Source organism: Oryzias latipes, chromosome 24, assembly GCF_053564925.1.
Source record: "Oryzias latipes strain Hd-rR chromosome 24, Olatipes_Hd-rR_3.1".
Classification (NCBI taxonomy): Eukaryota; Metazoa; Chordata; class Actinopteri; order Beloniformes; family Adrianichthyidae; genus Oryzias; species Oryzias latipes.
This window is the reverse complement of record NC_136260.1, coordinates 24188841-24215046: the sequence shown is the minus strand read 5'-3', so window position 1 is coordinate 24215046 and position 26206 is coordinate 24188841. Positions and strand designations below refer to the sequence as shown.

The window sequence follows — 26206 nt, the reverse complement described above, 5'->3', positions numbered from 1 at the left end:
CAGAACATCTGGTTGGGTCGTCACCTCCTGGTTGGCTGCAGTGAGTTTGGACGTCAGCTCCTCCCTCAGCTCGTCCAGCTGCTGCTTCAGGAGCTTCTTCTCGTCTTCCAGTGACAGACGTTCACGCTCGAACTGCTGCTCCAACTCCTGCAGACGCACAAAGACAACCTGCCTGAGAACCAGCGTGACGGTCACGTGACGGTCATGTGACGGTCAGGAGATGGTCATGTGACGGTCATGAGACGGTCATGTGACGGTCATGAGATGGTCATGAGACGGTCATGTGACGGTCATGAGATGGTCATGTGACGGTCATGAGATGGTCATGAGACGGTCATGTGACGGTCATGAGATGGTCATGTGACGGTCATGTGACGGTCATGAGACGGTCATGAGTCGGTCATGTGACGGTCATGAGATGGTCATGAGACGGTCATGAGATGGTCATGAGACGGTCATGTGACGGTCATGAGATGGTCATGTGACGGTCATGAGATGGTCATGAGACGGTCATGTGACGGTCATGAGATGGTCATGTGACGGTCATGTGACGGTCATGAGACGGTCATGAGTCGGTCATGTGACGGTCATGAGATGGTCATGAGACGGTCATGTGACGGTCATGAGATGGTCATGAGATGGTCATGAGACGGTCATGAGACGGTCGTGTGACGGTCATGAGACGGTCATGTAACGGTCATGAGATGGTCATGTGACGGTCATGTGACGGTCATGAGATGGTCATGTGACGGTCATGATATGGTCATGTGACGGTCATGAGATGGTCAAGACATGGTCATAAGATGGTCATGAGACCGTCATGTGAAGGTCATGAGATGGTCATGTGACGGTCATGTGACGGTCATTAGATGGATATGTGACGGTCATGTGACGGTCATGAGACGGTCATGTGACGGTCGTGTGACGGTCGTGAGATGGTCATGTGACGGTCATGTGACGGTCGTGTAACGGTCGTGTGACGGTCATGAGATGGTCATGTGACGGTCATGTGCCGGTCATGAGATGGTCATGTGACGGTCATGATATGGTCATGAGATGGTCATGAGATGGTCATGTGATGGTCATGTGACGGTCATGTGATGGTCATGTGACGGTCATGATATGGTCATGAGATGGTCATAAGATGTTCATGAGATGGTCATGTGATGGTCATGAGATGGTCATGTGACGGTCATGAGACGGCCATGTGACGGTCATGTGACGGTCATGAGACGGTCATGAGATGGTCATGAGACGGTCATGAGACGGTCATGATATGGTCATGAGATGGTCATAAGATGTTCATGATATGGTCATGTGACGTCATCTAACGGTCATGAGACGGTCATGTGACGGTCATGTTATGGTCATGTTATGGTCATTTGATGGTCATGAGATGGTCATGTGACGGTCATGTGACGGTCATGATATGGTCATGTGACGGTCATGAGATGGTCATGAGATGGTAATAAGATGTTCATGACATGGTCATGTGATGGTAATGAGATGGTCATTTGACGGTCATGAGATGGTCATGTGACGGTCATGTGACGGTCATGAGACGGTCATGAGATGGTCATGAGACGGCCATGTGACGGTCATGAGACGGTCATGTGACGGTCATGTAATGGCCATGAGATGGTCATGTGACGGTCATGATATGGTCATAAGATGTTCATGAGATGGTCATGTGATGGTCATGAGGTGGTCATGTGACGGTCATGAGATGGTCATGTGACGGTCATGAGACGGTCATGTGACGGTCATGAAATGGTCATGTGACGTTCATGTGATGGTCATGATATGGTCATGTGACGGTCATGAGATGGTCAGGAGATGGTCATAAGATGTTCATGACATGGTCATGTGATGGTCATGAGATGGTCATGTGACGGTCATGAGATGGTCATGTGACGGTCATGTGACGGTCATGAGACGGTCATGAGATGGTCATGAAACGGTCATGAGACGGCCATGTGACGGTCATGAGACGGCCATGTGACGGTCATGAGATGGTCATGAGACGGTCATGTGATGGTCATGTGACGTTCATGAGATGCTCATGTGACGGTCATGTGACGGTCATGAGACGGTCATGAGATGGTCATGAAACGGTCATGAGACGGCCATGTGACGGTCATGAGACGGTCATGAGATGGTCATGAGACGGTCATGTAATGGCCATGAGATGGTCATGTGACGGTCATCTAACGGTCATGAGACGGTCATGTGACGGTCATGTGACGGTCATGTAATGGCCATGAGATGGTCATGTGACGGTCGTGTGACGGTCGTGTGACGGTCGTGAGATGGTCATGTGACGGTCATGTGACGGTCATGTGACGGTCGTGTAACGGTCGTGTGACGGTCATGAGATGGTCATGTGACGGTCATGTGCCGGTCATGAGATGGTCATGTGACGGTCATGATATGGTCATGAGATGGTCATGAGATGGTCATGTGATGGTCATGTGACGGTCATGTGATGGTCATGTGACGGTCATGATATGGTCATGAGATGGTCATAAGATGTTCATGAGATGGTCATGTGATGGTCATGAGATGGTCATGTGACGGTCATGAGACGGCCATGTGACGGTCATGTGACGGTCATGAGACGGTCATGTGACGGTCATGAGATGGTCATGAGACGGTCATGTGACGGTCATGAGATGGTCATGTGACGGTCATGTGACGGTCATGAGACGGTCATGAGTCGGTCATGTGATGGTCATGAGATGGTCATGAGACGGTCATGTGACGTCATGTGACGGTCATGTGACGGTCATGAGATGGTCATGAGATGGTCATGAGACGGTCATGAGACGGTCGTGTGACGGTCATGAGACGGTCATGTAACGGTCATGAGATGGTCATGTGACGGTCATGTGACGGTCATGAGATGGTCATGTGACGGTCATGATATGGTCATGTGACGGTCATGAGATGGTCAAGACATGGTCATAAGATGGTCATGAGACCGTCATGTGAAGGTCATGAGATGGTCATGTGACGGTCATGTGACGGTCATTAGATGGACATGTGACGGTCATGTGACGGTCATGAGACGGTCATGTGACGGTCGTGTGACGGTCGTGTGACGGTCGTGAGATGGTCATGTGACGGTCATGTGACGGTCATGTGACGGTCGTGTAACGGTCGTGTGACGGTCATGAGATGGTCATGTGACGGTCATGTGCCGGTCATGAGATGGTCATGTGACGGTCATGATATGGTCATGAGATGGTCATGAGATGGTCATGTGATGGTCATGTGACGGTCATGTGATGGTCATGTGACGGTCATGATATGGTCATGAGATGGTCATAAGATGTTCATGAGATGGTCATGTGATGGTCATGAGATGGTCATGTGACGGTCATGAGACGGCCATGTGACGGTCATGTGACGGTCATGAGACGGTCATGAGATGGTCATGAGACGGTCATGAGACGGTCATGATATGGTCATGAGATGGTCATAAGATGTTCATGAGATGGTCATGTGACGTCATCTAACGGTCATGAGACGGTCATGTGACGGTCATGTGATGGTCATGAGATGGTCATGTGACGGTCATGTGACGGTCATGATATGGTCATGTGACGGTCATGAGATGGTCATGAGATGGTCATGAGACGGTCATGAGACGGTCGTGTGACGGTCATGAGACGGTCATGTAACGGTCATGAGATGGTCATGTGACGGTCATGTGACGGTCATGAGATGGTCATGTGACGGTCATGATATGGTCATGTGACGGTCATGAGATGGTCAAGACATGGTCATAAGATGGTCATGAGACCGTCATGTGAAGGTCATGAGATGGTCATGTGACGGTCATGTGACGGTCATTAGATGGACATGTGACGGTCATGTGACGGTCATGAAACGGTCATGTGACGGTCGTGTGACGGTCGTGTGACGGTCGTGAGATGGTCATGTGACGGTCATGTGACGGTCATGTGACGGTCGTGTAACGGTCGTGTGACGGTCATGAGATGGTCATGTGACGGTCATGTGCCGGTCATGAGATGGTCATGTGACGGTCATGATATGGTCATGAGATGGTCATGAGATGGTCATGTGATGGTCATGTGACGGTCATGTGATGGTCATGTGACGGTCATGATATGGTCATGAGATGGTCATAAGATGTTCATGAGATGGTCATGTGATGGTCATGAGATGGTCATGTGACGGTCATGAGACGGCCATGTGACGGTCATGTGACGGTCATGAGACGGTCATGAGATGGTCATGAGACGGTCATGAGACGGTCATGATATGGTCATGAGATGGTCATAAGATGTTCATGAGATGGTCATGTGACGTCATCTAACGGTCATGAGACGGTCATGTGATGGTCATGAGATGGTCATGTGACGGTCATGTGACGGTCATGATATGGTCATGTGACGGTCATGAGATGGTCATGAGATGGTAATAAGATGTTCATGACATGGTCATGTGATGGTCATGAGATGGTCATGTGACGGTCATGAGATGGTCATGTGACGGTCATGTGACGGTCATGAGACGGTCATGAGATGGTCATGAGACGGCCATGTGACGGTCATGAGACGGTCATGTGACGGTCATGAGATGGTCATGTGACGGTCATGAGATGGTCATGTAATGGCCATGAGATAGTCATGTGACGGTCATCTAACGGTCATGAGACAGTCATGTGACGGTCATGTGACAGTCATGTGACGGTCATGTAATGGCCATGAGATGGTCATGTGACGGTCATGATATGGTCATGATATGGTCATGTGACGGTTATGAGATGGTCATAAGATGTTCATGAGATGGTCATGTGATGGTCATGAGATGGTCATGTGACGGTCATGAGATGGTCATGTGACGGTCATGAGACGGTCATGTGACGGTCATGAAATGGTCATGTGACGTTCATGTGATGGTCATGATATGGTCATGTGACGGTCATGAGATGGTCAGGAGATGGTCATAAGATGTTCATGACATGGTCATGTGATGGTCATGAGATGGTCATGTGACGATCATGAGATGGTCATGTGACGGTCATGTGACGGTCATGAGACGGTCATGAGATGGTCATGAGACGGTCATGAGACGGTCGTGTGACGGTCATGAGACGGTCATGTAACGGTCATGAGATGGTCATGTGACGGTCATGTGACGGTCATGAGATGGTCATGTGACGGTCATGATATGGTCATGTGACGGTCATGAGATGGTCAAGACATGGTCATAAGATGGTCATGAGACCGTCATGTGAAGGTCATGAGATGGTCATGTGACGGTCATGTGACGGTCATTAGATGGACATGTGACGGTCATGTGACGGTCATGAGACGGTCATGTGACGGTCGTGTGACGGTCGTGTGACGGTCGTGAGATGGTCATGTGACGGTCATGTGACGGTCATGTGACGGTCGTGTAACGGTCGTGTGACGGTCATGAGATGGTCATGTGACGGTCATGTGCCGGTCATGAGATGGTCATGTGACGGTCATGATATGGTCATGAGATGGTCATGAGATGGTCATGTGATGGTCATGTGACGGTCATGTGATGGTCATGTGACGGTCATGATATGGTCATGAGATGGTCATAAGATGTTCATGAGATGGTCATGTGATGGTCATGAGATGGTCATGTGACGGTCATGAGACGGCCATGTGACGGTCATGTGACGGTCATGAGACGGTCATGAGATGGTCATGAGACGGTCATGAGACGGTCATGATATGGTCATGAGATGGTCATAAGATGTTCATGAGATGGTCATGTGACGTCATCTAACGGTCATGAGACGGTCATGTGACGGTCATGTTATGGTCATGTTATGGTCATGTGATGGTCATGAGATGGTCATGTGACGGTCATGTGACGGTCATGATATGGTCATGTGACGGTCATGAGATGGTCATGAGATGGTCATGAGACGGTCATGAGACGGTCGTGTGACGGTCATGAGACGGTCATGTAACGGTCATGAGATGGTCATGTGACGGTCATGTGACGGTCATGAGATGGTCATGTGACGGTCATGATATGGTCATGTGACGGTCATGAGATGGTCAAGACATGGTCATAAGATGGTCATGAGACCGTCATGTGAAGGTCATGAGATGGTCATGTGACGGTCATGTGACGGTCATTAGATGGACATGTGACGGTCATGTGACGGTCATGAAACGGTCATGTGACGGTCGTGTGACGGTCGTGTGACGGTCGTGAGATGGTCATGTGACGGTCATGTGACGGTCATGTGACGGTCGTGTAACGGTCGTGTGACGGTCATGAGATGGTCATGTGACGGTCATGTGCCGGTCATGAGATGGTCATGTGACGGTCATGATATGGTCATGAGATGGTCATGAGATGGTCATGTGATGGTCATGTGACGGTCATGTGATGGTCATGTGACGGTCATGATATGGTCATGAGATGGTCATAAGATGTTCATGAGATGGTCATGTGATGGTCATGAGATGGTCATGTGACGGTCATGAGACGGCCATGTGACGGTCATGTGACGGTCATGAGACGGTCATGAGATGGTCATGAGACGGTCATGAGACGGTCATGATATGGTCATGAGATGGTCATAAGATGTTCATGAGATGGTCATGTGACGTCATCTAACGGTCATGAGACGGTCATGTGATGGTCATGAGATGGTCATGTGACGGTCATGTGACGGTCATGATATGGTCATGTGACGGTCATGAGATGGTCATGAGATGGTAATAAGATGTTCATGACATGGTCATGTGATGGTCATGAGATGGTCATGTGACGGTCATGAGATGGTCATGTGACGGTCATGTGACGGTCATGAGACGGTCATGAGATGGTCATGAGACGGCCATGTGACGGTCATGAGACGGTCATGTGACGGTCATGAGATGGTCATGTGACGGTCATGAGATGGTCATGTAATGGCCATGAGATAGTCATGTGACGGTCATCTAACGGTCATGAGACAGTCATGTGACGGTCATGTGACAGTCATGTGACGGTCATGTAATGGCCATGAGATGGTCATGTGACGGTCATGATATGGTCATGATATGGTCATGTGACGGTTATGAGATGGTCATAAGATGTTCATGAGATGGTCATGTGATGGTCATGAGATGGTCATGTGACGGTCATGAGATGGTCATGTGACGGTCATGAGACGGTCATGTGACGGTCATGAAATGGTCATGTGACGTTCATGTGATGGTCATGATATGGTCATGTGACGGTCATGAGATGGTCAGGAGATGGTCATAAGATGTTCATGACATGGTCATGTGATGGTCATGAGATGGTCATGTGACGATCATGAGATGGTCATGTGACGGTCATGTGACGGTCATGAGACGGTCATGAGATGGTCATGAAACGGTCATGAGACGGCCATGTGACGGTCATGAGACGGCCATGTGACGGTCATGAGATGGTCATGAGACGGTCATGTAATGGCCATGAGATGGTCATGTGACGGTCATCTAACGGTCATGAGACGGTCATGTGACGGTCATGTGACGGTCATGTAATGGCCATGAGATGGTCATATGAAGGTCATGATATGGTCATGTGACGGTCATGAGATGGTCATAAGATGTTCATGAGATGGTCATGTGATGGTCATGAGATGGTCATGTGACGGTCATGTGACGGTCATGAGATGGTCATGTGACGGTCATGTGATGGTCATGAGACGGTCATGTGACGGTCATGAAATGGTCATGTGACGGTCATGTGACGTTCATGAGATGCTCATGTGACGGTCATGTGACGGTCATGAGACGGTCATGAGATGGTCATGAAACGGTCATGAGACGGCCATGTGACGGTCATGAGACGGCCATGTGACGGTCATGAGATGGTCATGAGACGGTCATGTAGTGGCCATGAGATGGTCATGTGACGGTCATGATATGGTCATGATATGGTCATGTGACGGTCATGAGATGGTCATAAGATGTTCATGAGATGGTCATGTGATGGTCATGAGATGGTCATGTGACGGTCATGTGACGGTCATGAGATGGTCATGTGACGGTCATGTGATGGTCATGAGACGGTCATGTGACGGTCATGAAATGGTCATGTGACGGTCATGTGATGGTCATGTGACGTTCATCAGATGCTCATGTGACGGTCATGTGACGGTCATGAGACGGTCATGAGATGGTCATGAAACGGTCATGAGACAGCCATGTGACGGTCATGAGACGGCCATGTGACGGTCATGAGATGGTCATGAGACGGTCATGTAATGGCCATGAGATGGTCATGTGACGGTCATCTAACGGTCATGAGACGGTCATGTGACGGTCATGTGACGGTCATGTAATGGCCATGAGATGGTCATGTGACGGTCATGATATGGTCATGATATGGTCATGCGACGGTCATGAGATGGTCATAAGATGTTCATGAGATGGTCATGTGATGGTCATGAGATGGTCATGTGACGGTCATGTGACGGTCATGAGATGGTCATGTGACGGTCATGAGACGGTCATGTGACGGTCATGAAATGGTCATGTGACGGTCATGTGATGGTCATGTGACGTTCATGAGATGCTCATGTGACGGTCATGTGACGGTCATGAGATGGTCATGTGACGTTCATGTGATGGTCATGTAACGTTCATGAGATGGTCATTTGACAGTCATGAGATGGTCATGTGACGGTCATGAGACGGTCATGAGATGGTCATGAGATGGTCATGTGACTGTCATGGGACGGTCATGTGACGGTCATGAGATGGTCGTGTGACGGTCATGAGATGGTCATGTGACGGTCGTCTGACGGTCATGAGACGGTCATGTGACGGTCATGAGACAGTCATGTGACAATTGTGTAACGGTCTTAAAACGGTCATGTGACGGTCATGAGATGGTCATGTGACGGTCATGTGACAGTCATAATATGGTCATGTGACGGTCGTGTGACGGTCATGAGACGGTCGTGTGACAGTCTTAAGACGGTCGTGTGACGGTCATGAGATGGTCATGTGACAGTCGTGAAGGTCATGAGATGATCATGTGACGGTCATGAGATGGTCATGTGACGGTCGTGTGACGGTCATGTGACGTTCATGTGATGGTCATGTAACGTTCATGAGATGGTCATTTGACAGTCATGAGATGGTCATGTGACGGTCATGAGACGGTCATGAGATGGTCATGAGATGGTCATGTGACTGTCATGGGACGGTCATGTGACGGTCATGAGATGGTCGTGTGACGGTCATGAGATGGTCATGTGACGGTCGTGTGACGGTCATGAGACGGTCATGTGACGGTCATGAGACAGTCATGTGACAATTGTGTAACGGTCTTAAAACGGTCATGTGACGGTCATGAGATGGTCATGTGACGGTCATGTGACAGTCATAATATGGTCATGTGACGGTCGTGTGACGGTCATGAGACGGTCGTGTGACAGTCTTAAGACGGTCGTGTGACGGTCATGAGATGGTCATGTGACAGTCGTGAAGGTCATGAGATGATCATGTGACGGTCATGAGATGGTCATGTGACGGTCGTGTGACGGTCATGAGATGGTCATGTGACGGTCATGTGCCGGTCATGAGATGGTCATGTGACGGTCATGAGATGGTCATGTGACGGTCATGAGACGGTCATGTGACGGTCATGAGATGTTCATGTGACGGTTGTGTGATGGTCTTAAGACGGTCATGTGACGGTCATAATATGGTCATGTGACGGTCGTGTGACGGTCATGAGATGGCCATGTGACGGTTGTGTGACGGTCTTAAGACGGTCATGTGGCGGTCATGAGATGGCCATGTGACGGTCATGTGACGGTCATAATATGGTCATGTGACGGTCGTGTGACGGTCATGAGATGGTCATGTGACGGTCATGCGATGGTCATGTGACGGTCATGTGACTTTCATGAGACGGTCATGTGACAGTCATGTGACAGAGGAAGCTCAGAACCTCAGCAGAACTGACACCAAACCTGTTCTTCATCACTCCGTCATCCTCACATTCACCTTTCAAGCTCCGCCTCCATCCAGCCAGTACAAAGGTGGGCTCTGGAAGTAGCTGAATACTTTTCTCTGAGTGCCACCTTCAACTGGCTAGTCTGAAGGAAGCCCCTCCCCCCTTCAGGTATTGGGTTTCTATTGTGCGTTTCTGAAGAAAATTTGATATGTTTTTGTGAAACATAATGTCTGCATTTCCAAATTTATATTACACGTTTGCACAACATTCCAGTTATGGAGCATTTCTGAATTATGAGATTGTTCTGGCCTCCTCTAGAAAAATGATGAAAAAAAGTTTGTTTTTTGAAGAAATTGGACTTTAATTGTCCGGAAAAGCACAGCAAACATCAGAACCGTACTTTAGTGGTGTGAAAACCTTAGTTCTGTTCATTTTTCAAAGGATTCCAAATCCTGTGGAGAGTTAACAGCTGAGCAGCCAAAAACCCAAAATGTGCTTTGGTCTGATGAAAATGTAAAAAAAACGCATGTAGACGCGTGAAAATGTCCGTTTTTGAGAGTTTTTTTATAAAATCTACATCAGTAAAATCCCAGCAGCTGAGAAAGATTTTGTGTCAAAGACATTTCAGCAACAACGATAGAAAGTTTCTGCAGCAAATTCTCTCCTGAAATCTGTTTAAAGGTGAAGAAGACTCAGAGGAGAGATGAAGATCAGTGTAATCTGAATGAGAATAAGATTATCGGAGATGAAACTGATCCCTGAAGGTCACAGATAAAAAACGGGGCTCACCGCCAGCAGCCGGTTCTTGTCCTTCTCCGCGCTGGCGAAGGACGTCTCCATGGTCACACGGTGCTTCTTGGCCACTTCCTCCAGAGCTCGAGCCTGGCTCTCCTTCATCTGGCTGCCCTCCTCCTCGAAGCGAGCCTTCATGTTGTTCATTTCCTTCTCGTAGGACGCCTTCTCCTCACTCAGAGCCTGAGGAACACAGGAAGGAGGAATGATTCTGCAGCAGCAACACTTCAACGGCTGGAACACAAAAATCCACGCCACAGTGAAGTAAACTCTGCTCATCAAAACCTGAATGGATGATCAGCCTGAGAGAAGCTTTAGGATCAAATACATTGATGACAAGCTTTTATTCTGAAAACCCTCCACTGGAAGAGAAGTAAACAGAGCAGGAAGTCAGACTCTGCCTCTCTGATGGTTCACCTCCACCTTTCATTCACAAATTTTCCCTAAAATTCAATATCCAGTCTTAAATGCTTCCGTTTTTAGCAGAACAGGAAAATCTCCAGAATAAAATGCTCATTCCTGCATCTGTCAGACGACGATGAAGCTGCAGATCCATCAGGACAAACCTTCATAAACCGAGCCGGACAGAAGGAAATCTCTGCTATCATCAGGACTTTTTCATGGTTGTGTTTTTTTTTCCATTTGCAAAGACTTCTGGGATCCCTGTGAGCGTCTAACCACAGCGGACGACAACGTCCTGAGGGTTCAGCCGTCCTACAGAGGAGAACGTCCAACTTCTGGATGGGAGACAGCAGATCATGCTAACGGCTTCCCTGAGCCCATGAGCAGAGGGGTTTGGGGTTCAAGTCCCAGAGTGGAGGAAGAATTTAGAGGAACCAAACAGGAAGCTGCAGCATCTGACATCCAGCTTCTTCCTGTCCAAGATCCCCCTCCTCCTAAATCTGGAGGAGCTTCAGCTACAGAGCAGAAAAGCCTCTGGTCTGCCTGAAGACAGACATGAGCAGAGAACTGCAGCAGCTTCAAGGAACTCCTCAGAAACATGAATGATTCAGAGCCGGTCCTGATTCTGCAGAATCCACAGCTTCCCTCTGATCCTGCGGGCTGCAGAAACTGCCGTGTCAGCAGCTTCAGGCTCAGAGCTTGACCTCAACAGATTCTGCATCGTTTCCTGATCTCCTGCTTCAGCGGGAGGGAGGAGCACAAACCTTCTCCAGGGACTGGATCTGCTGCTTCTGCCGCTCGTCCACCGCCTGGCCCTGGTTCTGCAGCGCCTCCCGCTCCTCCTCCAGCCGCAGCACCTTGTCCTTCAGCCGGCTCCTCTCGTTGTCCAGGTCCCTGATGGCGGCCTCCTGGGTCATCTGGGCGGCCTGCAGGCTGCTGATCTGACCTGTGACGGGAAGCAGGTGGCGCTGAGGCAGAGCGGGAAACGTTCTCTGCTGCACAGAACATTTCTGTGGAGAACGTCTGCAGACCTCCGTGACAGGAACCTGGACTCTAACTGGACCCAGTTTCCCTGGCTGCTAATCGCCATTTTCATTGCGAGGATCTGATTGTTTTGGATCCTGTTACCTGCAGATTTCTGTCAATTCATTCAATGATAAATGAACTGAAGTTGAGTGGAGGAATCTGGATTTCAGATCTTCCTTCTCCAGAAGTCTCACTGCTCACCCGAACGGTTTGGTCCGTGTTTTTAGTTTCCAGCTTCACAAAGAAGCAGCGTGTCTAAAGGCATCACATGGAATAGCTTTTCATGTTACATAATAAAACTCTGAGTAAAGAAAAGTAGAGGATGAAACAGGACCTCCATCTGATCTGGACTTTTCTGGAACTGAACAGAAAATATTTGCTGCTCAAACGTTTCTGTGGAGCCTTTTTTTGTGTTCTAGTTCCAGGTTCTGGTTCTGATCCAGAAATGTCTTCCAAAAGGGCTCGATGCTCTAAAAACACATCTAAGCAGAAACTAGACATGAATATGAACCCAGTTGAAAGTATTCAACCAGACTCCAGAGCTGAATCCACTCACTGGCTTTGAGGAGGATCTCGGTGGCCTGCTGCTGGACCCGGTCTCTGGCCGCCTCCAGCTCACACTCCGCCTCCTTCTGACGGATCTCTATGATCTCAGAGTTCTGGGTCACTTCATCCAGCTGCCTGTTCAGGTCCTGAAGGAGACACACGACGGAGGAGGAGCTGAAACCTCAGGCAAATATGGACGAAAAGCTTCTACATCTGGGAAAAGTGGACTCATTTAATCTGGATTAGATGATGTTTATAGGTCTGATCTTTGAGGAGGACGACAACCTGAATGTCTTTGACATGACAGAAATGATCTGATTGTGTTTAGAGGGTCACATTGTGTTTGGGAATCCTGAACATTTGATCAGAAGGAAGGTTCCTCTGGCTGTAAACACGTGAAGGAACGTCTCAGGAGCGTCTTCAGCTCCTCGGAGTTCTCAGGAAATCTCTGCTCACATCTGAGGTTCATTAAACCCGGACAGAATTTGCCCGGCAGGCGGCCTTTCTCTATCTGCTGTACTGTGCAGGCGTTGGGGGGTCCCGGCTGCCACTGCGGTGGGGGCCTTGGTGGGGGGGCGGCTGGGCTCTCTCCCTCTTTTTACATTCCATCATCCTCCCCAGAAGAACAGAAACACTGACTCCAGCAGAGGTGCCGTCTCACCTTTGCACAGACAGTTTGTGTGTCTGAATGAAATGTTTCACATGTGTCAGTCTGAATACATAAGTATGCGTGTGTGAATGTTAGTGGTAGTGTGTCCATGTAGACTTGTTTGTGTGTGAACGCTTTTGGAGCCAACAGGTGTGTTTGTAACATTTGTGTGTGTGTGGACAGGCCCCGCCCATTTTAGATTATTCATACATCTTAACCTGTCAGTTGTGATTATAAAGCTCCAGCAACTTGTTGCTTTCTGATCCCTCATGATCTAACCCTCACTACTATAATCACCCCTCTAGATCAGTGTTTTTCAACCTTTTCTGAGCCACGGCACAGTTTAACCTTAAAAAAAATCCCGCTGCACACCAGCATCCAAAAATTTAAAAAAAAAGGAGAAACTCATAGTCTGTATTGATCTACAGCCCCTCCGCAATCTCACGTGCATTTTTGAGATAATTGTTGCAGAAAAAGCTGGAAACTGCAGCTGTTTTTTCTAAAAGATTCAATAAAAGTTAAGTTAGAAGATTTAAAAATAGTTTGATGTGTGTTCGTTGGTTTCAAGACGTCTAACAACAGATCTCCGTATTCGCTGTCACTCTCACAACCCAATGCATCATGGGAGATGTAGTGCATAAAACGGCCGGAGATTGCTTTTCGGAGCTTCATTGTGTTGTTCACTTGTTCCACGGATTCTGTGGGAAGCTACACCGCTAAAGACGAGCTTTAGCTGCTATTTTTTTTTTAGAACTGAGTGACTTTACGAGCTAAATCGGGACAAGGAAGTGAAGACTTTAACCACTTCTGATTGGTCAGACTGATGACATATGATTAAGCCTTCAAGAATGATTGGTGGAGACAGTTAAAGGGGCGGGACTTTTCCAAAATACAGCCGAAGGTGCAGCTGAATCGCGGTACCTTATCAAAATGTCTTTAATAAAATAAAATAAATGCAAAGAAAAAGTATTTTATGATCTTTTATATTCCTAAGTCCTCAGTGTTTTATCAGGGCCTGTTTGGATGAACAGAGAGCTGAAATCATGGAGATGGAAAATGTTTTTAGATCAGTTAATGAGGGCAATTTCCCACGGCACACTTGACCATCTCTCACGGCACACTAGTGTGCCGCGGCACACTGGTTGAAAAACACTGATCTAGATAGATAGATAGATGACTTTATTAATCCCACAATGGGGAAGTTTTACCCCCCCACCTGTCATCCCTCTCTCTTCTTTCCTCCTTTTCTTTTCCGACCAGACCAACAAAAAATATTTACAAATATAATTCACATTAATAAAGTTTAGCTGAAATTACAAAAGGGGTTTATTTAAATATATCTCTGGTGTATCATAAGATTCATAACCGCTGTAGTAAAAGTAAAATATGACCAACACAAAAGGCTTTCATCTGTTTGCTTAGCTGTTGGACAGGACAAGTTAAAAAAAAGAATCTGGTCCAGAATTTCTGGACTCCAAAAGCGTGCAGCGGCAGAGCTGTGGTTCCTCCTGCAGGAGGAACCACAGCTCTGCTCCTGAGCGTCTGCAGAGGCAGCAGATCTCTGCTAATAAAGGAAGAAGGTAGCAGAAGATGGTTCTCCTCAGAGCCGCTCTACAGCAGCGGATGCTGACAGGAAGTGATGCGAGGCGTCTGCACCGGCGCTCACACTGACCTTGACGGCGCTCTCTGCCGCTGTGAGCGACGCCTGCAGCTTGTGGGACTTCTCCCGGTTCTCTCGGGCCTCGTCCGTCACCCGGGCCAGCTCTGACCGCAGCTTTCCGAGGGTCTTCTGGAGCGCCGCCTCCTGGGCCTGGAACTCCCGCCGCAGCTCGGCCTCCGTGCGTTTCCACGCGAGCAGGTTGTCGGCGGTGAGCTGCTGGGTTCGCTTCATGGCCTCCAGCTCGCGCTCGTAGAAGACCTGAGCCTGCGGGCAGACAGAGGGAGGGGGCTGCAGCCTGAGCGGTTCTGAGGCAGACGTTCACAGGAACCGTCCAATACCTTGCTGAGCTTAGCTTCATATTCCTCCACCAGCCTCTTCTTGTCCTGTTTGAGCTCCTCCACCCGTTCAGTCAGAGAGTCCACCTGCAGCACAGGTGAGGGACGACATGGACACCAACACGCTGAACAGAACCCTCAGCTCATCAGAACATCGGATAAAAATGAGACTATTAAACTCCAACAACAGGAAGCTGCCCTGGAGACTTTTCACAATAACAGTTAGCATTTTAGTCCTACTTCTACCTTTTTGAGGATGACGGTTATCTTCATCCTTTGTAAACTGTCTGCTTTAAATGTTGTTGGTTCTCCAGACTTCCTGTAGGAAGCGTTCAAACGGGTCGTTACCTCGGCTTTGTGCAGCAGGCCCAGCTTCTCCTGGTCTTTGCTGTAGTTGGCGTTCTGGCTCTGGTGGCTGCGGAGGAGCTCTTGGATCTCGTGTCTGTGCTGAGCCTTCAGCTCCTCCAGAGCGGCCTTCTTCTCCTGCTCAAACTGCGCCTGCGCCTGGCTGAACGTCCGCAGCTTCTCCTCGAAGGAGCGCCGCATCTCCTCCACCTCCCTGGACATGGACACCACGCGCTGCGTGTGCTGCCGGAGACACGGCGGACAGGTGAACGTGCGACTTCATCTTCTTCCTGCTTCTTCTTGTTTCTGAGTGGTATTTTGGTTTGGACTGAGCGTGGAGGTGTGGTTCTGACACCTCTCTACGCCTCCTGCATGTACCTGCGCCTCCGTGCACAGCTGCATGTCCTCCACCCGCTGGCGGTAGCTCTCAAACTCGGCCAGCGCCTGCCTCTTCATCCGCTCGTGCAGCTCCATGGACTCCTCCAGAGACTGGATCCGCCTCTTCAGGTCCAGCTCGTCGCTGATTTTGCTCTTGTACTGAAAAAAACATCCGGTTGGAAACTGTTACAGAAATGACGAATCCCTTCTGTGTGCTTCCAGGTGCTGAGAGCTGCAGACAAACTCGCCTGACGTTTATGGTTTATGATGAGGTTATCAATAATCAATAATGTAACGATTAGGTTTGGTTTTCTCCAACGCTTCCTGCGGATCAGCGGCTTCAGATCAGCCACAGACGACCTTAAATGACAGACTTGACGTCTAATGTTGAATTTTTTTATAAATGATGTAAAGTTCCACATAGGAAAGGTTTAAACTCTTTTAAAATGACTTGGTGAGGACAGCTTCAGGGATTTTACAGCATTTCTTGTATAGAACACGTGTCCACAGAAGCTTTAACGAAGGGGCGACAGTCTCCTGAGAAACCAGCAGACCCACCTGCAGGATCTTCTCTCTGGTCTCAGAGAGGATTTGCTGCACCTCCTCCTCGTGAGCCTCCTTCAGCGTGGCGATGGCGGCCTCATGCTCGTCATTTTTGGTGTTCAGGGCATAAATAACCTGCAAAGTTCAGGACAAAGAAACACGTCAGTTTCTAAGCACGAAGACTTTAAGTCCATGTCACACATGTAGATTTTACACATTTGACACGTGTGAAGTGTCTTTTGTGTTCCGTGACAGAAGAACTGGTGGATCAGAGGAATGCCATGGGAGCTGACCATGGTGCTGAAGCAGCTCGGTGCTCTGAACGTCAAAGTGAAGACATTTAGTCGGTTTAAATGTTCTCTGCGTTGTTTATTTGTACTTCTTCTGTGGTTTTAACGCGGTTCATTCATGATACATTTGAGAAAACTTAAAGTAAAGACCACAACTTTTCTTACTTTTTCCACCTATGTTCACGTATGACCAATGTTCTCCTGTGCAATAAGTGCAAGTCGTACGTAGGGGCCGTGTGACGGCGCCAGCCGAGGCCTCCCAAAGGAGCCGAAGCTGGGGAGATCCACAAGAAAGGCCTGGTGGCTGTCCAGAGTTGCATCTTCCCCCTCCTGCGATTCGGACCCCCCCCCCGAATGAGACCCCCGCCTGAACTGCAACCGACCCAATGTTTTTGAACGGCTCCAAACTGCATTCCTGTGAGGACCTCAACCCTCTACAGACACATCGAGGAAAGACGAATGATGCACGCATCGCAAAAGACCGACTTTTAGTCCAAGAACCATGAGTGACAGTGTGACACGGCCTTTAGTCTGGATTGTTCTGCTGGACTTCCAACCGAGGAGTCCAGCAGGAAGCTGAGCAGGAGAGAAGGGAGGAAACGCTGCAGCATTCAAAGGGTTAACAGCGTTTTGAATATTTTCTCTTGATGCTTCGCCATTCTAAAGTCCAGATGAATGCCGTCACGCCAGCGCTTCAGAGAAGTGAAGCTGCTGCAGAAACGTCCCCGATCCTCGGTCCAGCCTGGAGTATGGGCTCAGTGATGCCCCCGCCCCCCCAGTCATGAATTAGAAATGTGTTGATGCTAAAGAGGACAGAAATAACACCAGCGTTTGAGGCGGATCTTTAAATGATCTCATCCTCTGACCCTCAAACACTAATGAGGAAGGGGGGGGCACAGGGCCCCGCCCCCATCGAGGTGAGTCAAAGATGAAACTACTGACCTCCATCAGATAAAGATCAAAGGGTTCAGGCTGCTTCGTCCTCATACCTTCATCGGAGGCAGAGGGTCAGAAAACTGTTCATGCTGCAGCGCAGGCAGCGCAGACCTGCACTGACGTGCACGTCCGTGCACAGACCTGCACTGGTGTGCACTCCTGCAGGATCCCAACAGATCTTTATCCATCCATCTATTCCTCCGTTCATCATTTCTGCTTCTTTAGTTAGACTTTTATCTTCACAGGACTTCACCTCCACGAGAAACCAGCAGCTAAACAAAGGAAAAATGCTTTTCAAAGTCCAGGAAAACATCAGAAGGGTCTCTAGATTTTCATGAATAAGGTCTCATTAAAGACCTTCACCAAAGTCCAGAAGAGAAGCCTGTTTGAGAAACGAATAAAACGTCTTTTCATGACCAAGCAAAGCTGTGCTTTAGCTTGGTCATGAAACCTTTAGGCCAGAACCTTTAGGCTTAAACCATCAGAGGCAGGTCCCACCTCCAAAATGTTAAACTCCTCCCTCTGGGGGAGGGACTCCAGCTTTTTAACCCTCCAATGACAGCAAACTGCCTAAAGTGGAAATAAAGAGACGACTGGCGTGTTCGGTGAATAAACTAGAAGTTAGTTTCAGAAAGGAAGCTGCCTTTTTCTTTTGGCTCATAAATGGATGAAACCTCAGAAATCTGGAAAACTGAGAATATTCAGTCTAAGCCAAAATAAAAGACATTTTCCTCTGAGCTTCTGACTTATTCATCAACTCAGGGACTGAGGAGAAGGAACCTCCATCGGTCCTCCACCCATGAACTGTGGGCTGGTTAACGTGCACAACCGCCGCCAACTGGCAGGACACGCCCAGGTCACCAACGCCGTGTGTCGGACACATGGCTGCAGGCAGGAAGTCTGTGTGTGAGTGTGACACATTTGTGTGCAGCATGCTTGCTGATTTGATAGCTGGGGACACGTTCAGCTCTTTTTAAGGTGGAGCTCAGGTTTTGGGGAAGTCTTGCTATAAAACTGGATCTAAAATCTCTGCAGAAACGACGAAGCTGAGCAGCTCAGTCGTCTGAAGCCAACAGAACAAACAATAATAATAATAATTGATACTTTATTTATTCCACAATGGGGAAATTCTTCTCTGCATTTTGACCCCTCCCCTGGGGGGAGCGGTGAGCTGCAGACTAGGCGCACTCAGGGGGGGGCAACAGCTGACTGGGGGAGAGCGGGGACCGATTCGCCAACCCTTCGGTTGTTGGACGACCTGCTCTACCGCCTGAGCTACACTGAACCAAAACAGAATCATCTGCAAAAAGCCAAAGCTAAGATCCAAACTGGACTCCTTCCAGTCCCTGACTGGTTCTGTCCATGTGATGATGAACAGAACCAGAGACAGAGTCCAACAAAAGCCGGGAACAGATGTGACGTACTCCCGGCTATGTGGACCAGGCTCCTTTTCTGGTTCCAGACAGCCCTTGGTAGGGCCCCATGGTCCCAGAGAACTCACCAATTAACAACAAACCATCAACAAAGAGGAAGATGAGATGTTCTTCATCTCTGCACGAATCTGACTCTGTGGTCAAACGCACACACCTGTCCACACAAACGCACACACCTGTCCACACAAACACACACACCTGTCCACACAAACGCACACACCTGTCCACACAAACACACACACCTGTCCACACAAACGCACACACACCTGTCCACACACACACACACACCTGTCCACACAAACGCACACACCTGTCCACACAAACACACACACCTGTCCACACAAACACACACACCTGTCCACACAAACGCACACACACACCTGTCCACACAAACACACACACCTGTCCACACAAACGCACACACACACCTGTCCACACAAACACACACACCTGTCCACACAAACGCACACACCTGTCCACACAAACGCACACACCTGTCCACACAAACGCACACACACCTGTCCACACAAACGCACACACACCTGTCCACACAAACGCACACACACACCTGTCCACACAAACGCACACACACCTGTCCACACAAACGCACACACACACCTGTCCACACAAATGCACACACACCTGTCCACACAAACGCACACACACACACCTGTCCACACAAACACACACACACACCTGTCCACACAAACACACACACCTGTCCACACAAACGCACACACACACCTGTCCACACAAACGCACACACACACACCTGTCCACACAAACGCACACACACACCTGTCCACACAAACGCACACACCTGTCCACACAAACACACACACCTGTCCACACAAACGCACACACCTGTCCACACAAACGCACACACCTGTCCACACAAACGCACACACCTGTCCACACAAACACACACACCTGTCCACACAAACGCACACACCTGTCCACACAAACACACACACCTGTCCACACAAACACACACACCTGTCCACACAAACGCACACACACACCTGTCCACACAAACACACACACCTGTCCACACAAACGCACACACACACCTGTCCACACAAACACACACACCTGTCCACACAAACGCACACACCTGTCCACACAAACGCACACACCTGTCCACACAAACGCACACACACACCTGTCCACACAAACGCACACACACCTGTCCACACAAACGCACACACACACCTTTCCACACAAACGCACACACACCTGTCCACACAAACGCACACACACACCTGTCCACACAAATGCACACACACCTGTCCACACAAACGCACACACACACCTGTCCACACAAACACACACACCTGTCCACACAAACGCACACACACACCTGTCCACACAAACGCACACACACACACCTGTCCACACAAACGCACACACCTGTCCACACAAACGCACACACACACCTGTCCACACAAACGCACACACACACCTGTCCACGCAAACGCACACACACACACCTGTCCACACACACACACCTGTCCACACAAACGCACACACACACCCGTCCACACAAACGCACACACACACACCTGTCCACACAAACGCACACACACGCACCTGTTTACACAAACGCACACACACACCTGTCCACACAAACGCACACACACACACCTGTCCACACAAACGCACACACCTGTCCACACAAACCTGTCCAAACAAACGCACACACACACCTGTCCACACAAACGCACACACGCACACCTGTCCACACAAACGCACACCTGTCCACACAAACGCACACCCGTCCACACAAACGCACACACACACCTGTCCACACACACACCCATGTCCACACCAACGCACACACACACACCTGTCCACACAAACGCACACACACACCTGCCCACACAAACTCACACACGCACACCTGTCCACACAAACACACACCCGTCCACACAAACGCACACCTACACAAACGCACACATCCACACACACACACCTGTCCACACAAACGCACACACACCAACCTGTCCACATAAACGCACACATCCACACACACACACCTGTCCACACAAACGCACACATCCACACACACACACCTGTCCACACAAACGCACACACACCGACCCGTCCACACAAACGCACACATCCACACAAACGCACACATCCACACACACACACCTGTCCACACAAACGCACACACACACCTGTCCACACAAACGCACACACACACCTGTCCACACAAACGCACACACACACCCGTCCACACAAACGCACACACACACCTGTCCACACAAACGCACATACACACACCTGTCCATACAAACGCGCACACACACACCTGTCCACACAAACGCACACACACACACCCGTCCACACAAACGCACACACACACCTGTCCACCCACACACCCCTGTCCACACAAACGCACACACACACCTGTCCACACACACACCCCTGTCCACACCAACGCACACACACACACCTGTCCACACAAACGCACACACTTGTCCACACAAACGCACACACACACACCTGTCCACACACACACACCTGTCCACACAAACGCACACACACACCCGTCCACACAAACGCACACACACACACCTGTCCACACAAACGCACACACACACACACCTGTTTACACAAACGCACACACACACCTGTCCACACAAACGCACACACACACACCTGTCCACACAAACGCACACACCTGTCCACACAAACGCACACACACACCTGTCCACACAAACGCACACACGCACACCTGTCCACACAAACGCACACACGCACACCTGTCCACACAAACGCACACACACCGACCTGTCCACATAAACGCACACATCCACACACACACACCTGTCCACACAAACGCACACATCCACACACACACACCTGTCCACACAAACGCACACACACCGACCCGTCCACACAAACGCACACATCCACACAAACGCACACATCCACACACACACACCTGTCCACACAAACGCACACACACACCTGTCCACACAAACGCACACACACACCTGTCCACACAAACGCACACACACACCTGTCCACACAAACACACACACCTGTCCACACAAACGCACACACCTGTCCACACAAACGCACACACACCTGTCCACACAAATGCACACACACACCTGTCCACACAAATGCACACACACCTGTCCACACAAACGCACACACATGTCCACACAAACGCACACACACACCTGTCCACACAAACGCACACACACACCTGTCCACACAAATGCACACACACACCTGTCCACACAAACACACACACCTGTCCACACAAACGCACACACACACCTGTCCACACAAACGCACACACACACCTGTCCACACAAACGCACATACACACACAAGTCCACACAAACGCACACACACACACCTGTCCACACAAACGCACACACACACACCCGTCCAGACAAACGCACACACACCTGTCCACACACACACACACACCTGTCCACACAAACGCACACGCACACCTGTCCACACAAACGCACACACACACACCTGTCCGGACAAACGCACACACCTGTCCACACAAACGCACACACACCTGTCCACACAAACGCACACACACACACCTGTCCACACAAACGCACACACCTGTCCACACAAACGCACACACACACACCTGTCTACACAAACGCACACACACACCTGTCCACACAAACGCACACACACACACCTGTCCACACAAACGCACACACCTGTCCACACAAACGCACACACAAACCTGTCCACACAAACGCACACACACACCTGTCCACACAAACGCACACACACACACCTGTCCACACAAACGCACACACACACCCGTCCACACAAACGCACACACACACACCTGTCCACACAAACGCACACACACACACCTGTTTACACAAACGCACACACACACCTGTCCACACACACACCCATGTCCACACCAACGCACACACACACACCTGTCCACACAAGCGCACACACACACCTGCCCACACAAACTCACACACGCACACCTGTCCACACAAACACACACCCGTCCACACAAACGCACACATACACAAACGCACACATCCACACACACACACCTGTCCACACAAACGCACACACACCGACCTGTCCACAAAAACGCACACATCCACACACACACACCTGTCCACACAAACGCACACATCCACACACACACACCTGTCCACACAAACGCACACACACCGACCCGTCCACACAAACGCACACATCCACACAAACGCACACATCCACACACACACACCTGTCCACACAAACGCACACACACACCTGTCCACACAAACGCACACACACACCTGTCCACACAAACGCACACACACACCTGTCCACACAAACACACACACCTGTCCACACAAACGCACACACCTGTCCACACAAACGCACACACACCTGTCCACACAAATGCACACACACACCTGTCCACACAAATGCACACACACCTGTCCACACAAACGCACACACATGTCCACACAAACGCACACACACACCTGTCCACACAAACGCACACACACACCTGTCCACACAAATGCACACACACACCTGTCCACACCAACACACACACCTGTCCACACAAACGCACACACACACACCTGTCCACACAAACGCACACACACACACACACCCGTCCACACAAACGCACACACACCTGTCCACACACACACACACACCTGTCCACACAAACGCACACGCACACCTGTCCACACAAACGCACACACACACACCTGTCCGGACAAACGCACACACCTGTCCACACAAACGCACACACACCTGTCCACACAAACGCACACACACACACCTGTCCACACAAACGCACACACCTGTCCACACAAACGCACACACACACACCTGTCTACACAAACGCACACACACACCTGTCCACACAAACGCACACACACACACCTGTCCACACAAACGCACACACCTGTCCACACAAACGCACACACAAACCTGTCCACACAAACGCACACACACACCTGTCCACACAAACGCACACACACACACCTGTCCACACACACACACCTGTCCACACAAACGCACACACACACCCGTCCACACAAACGCACACACACACACCTGTCCACACAAACGCACACACACACACCTGTTTACACAAACGCACACACACACCTGTCCACACAAACGCACACACACACACCTGTCCACACAAACGCACACACCTGTCCACACAAATGCACACACCTGTCCACACAAACACACACACACCTGTCCACACAAACGCACACACGCACACCTGTCCACACAAACGCACACACACACCTGTCCACACACACACCCATGTCCACACCAACGCACACACACACACCTGTCCACACAAACGCACACACACACCTGCCCACACAAACTCACACACGCACACCTGTCCACACAAACACACACCCGTCCACACAAACGCACACATACACAAACGCACACATCCACACACACACACCTGTCCACACAAACGCACACACACCGACCTGTCCACATAAACGCACACATCCACACACACACACCTGTCCACACAAACGCACACATCCACACACACACACCTGTCCACACAAACGCACACACACCGACCCGTCAACACAAACGCACACATCCACACAAACGCACACATCCACACACACACACCTGTCCACACAAACGCACACACACACCTGTCCACACAAACGCACACACACACCTGTCCACACAAACGCACACACACACCTGTCCACACAAACACACACACCTGTCCACACAAACGCACACACCTGTCCACACAAACGCACACACACCTGTCCACACAAATGCACACACACACCTGTCCACACAAATGCACACACACCTGTCCACACAAACGCACACACATGTCCACACAAACGCACACACACACCTGTCCACACAAACGCACACACACACCTGTCCACACAAATGCACACACACACCTGTCCACACAAACACACACACCTGTCCACACAAACGCACACACACACCTGTCCACACAAACGCACACACACACCTGTCCACACAAACGCACATACACACACAAGTCCACACAAACGCACACACACACACCTGTCCACACAAACGCACACACACACACCCGTCCAGACAAACGCACACACACCTGTCCACACACACACACACACCTGTCCACACAAACGCACACGCACACCTGTCCACACAAACGCACACACACACACCTGTCCGGACAAACGCACACACCTGTCCACACAAACGCACACACACCTGTCCACACAAACGCACACACACACACCTGTCCACACAAACGCACACACCTGTCCACACAAACGCACACACACACACCTGTCTACACAAACGCACACACACACCTGTCCACACAAACGCACACACACACACCTGTCCACACAAACGCACACACCTGTCCACACAAACGCACACACAAACCTGTCCACACAAACGCACACACACACCTGTCCACACAAACGCACACACACACACCTGTCCACACAAACGCACACACACACCCGTCCACACAAACGCACACACACACACCTGTCCACACAAACGCACACACACACACCTGTTTACACAAACGCACACACACACCTGTCCACACACACACCCATGTCCACACCAACGCACACACACACACCTGTCCACACAAGCGCACACACACACCTGCCCACACAAACTCACACACGCACACCTGTCCACACAAACACACACCCGTCCACACAAACGCACACATACACAAACGCACACATCCACACACACACACCTGTCCACACAAACGCACACACACCGACCTGTCCACATAAACGCACACATCCACACACACACACCTGTCCACACAAACGCACACATCCACACACACACACCTGTCCACACAAACGCACACACACCGACCCGTCCACACAAACGCACACATCCAC

At 50.0% G+C, this 26206-nt stretch overlaps 1 protein-coding gene across 2 annotated transcripts in view; it reads right to left on the bottom strand.

The window, feature by feature from the left end:
- The window catches only part of fam184ab (family with sequence similarity 184 member Ab), a 71241-nt gene that overhangs the window by 14369 nt on the left and 30666 nt on the right, over positions 1-26206 (bottom strand). For both annotated transcript variants that reach the window (XM_023953141.2, XM_023953142.2), the window contains exons 2-10: positions 16661-16780; positions 16103-16261; positions 15728-15967; positions 15383-15466; positions 15057-15308; positions 12746-12881; positions 11928-12109; positions 10759-10944; positions 25-147 (exon numbers count right to left, since the gene is read on the bottom strand). In XM_023953141.2, the coding sequence (XP_023808909.1) occupies positions 25-147; positions 10759-10944; positions 11928-12109; positions 12746-12881; positions 15057-15308; positions 15383-15466; positions 15728-15967; positions 16103-16261; positions 16661-16780 (1482 nt within the window). The remainder of the gene's footprint in view (positions 1-24; positions 148-10758; positions 10945-11927; positions 12110-12745; positions 12882-15056; positions 15309-15382; positions 15467-15727; positions 15968-16102; positions 16262-16660; positions 16781-26206) is intronic.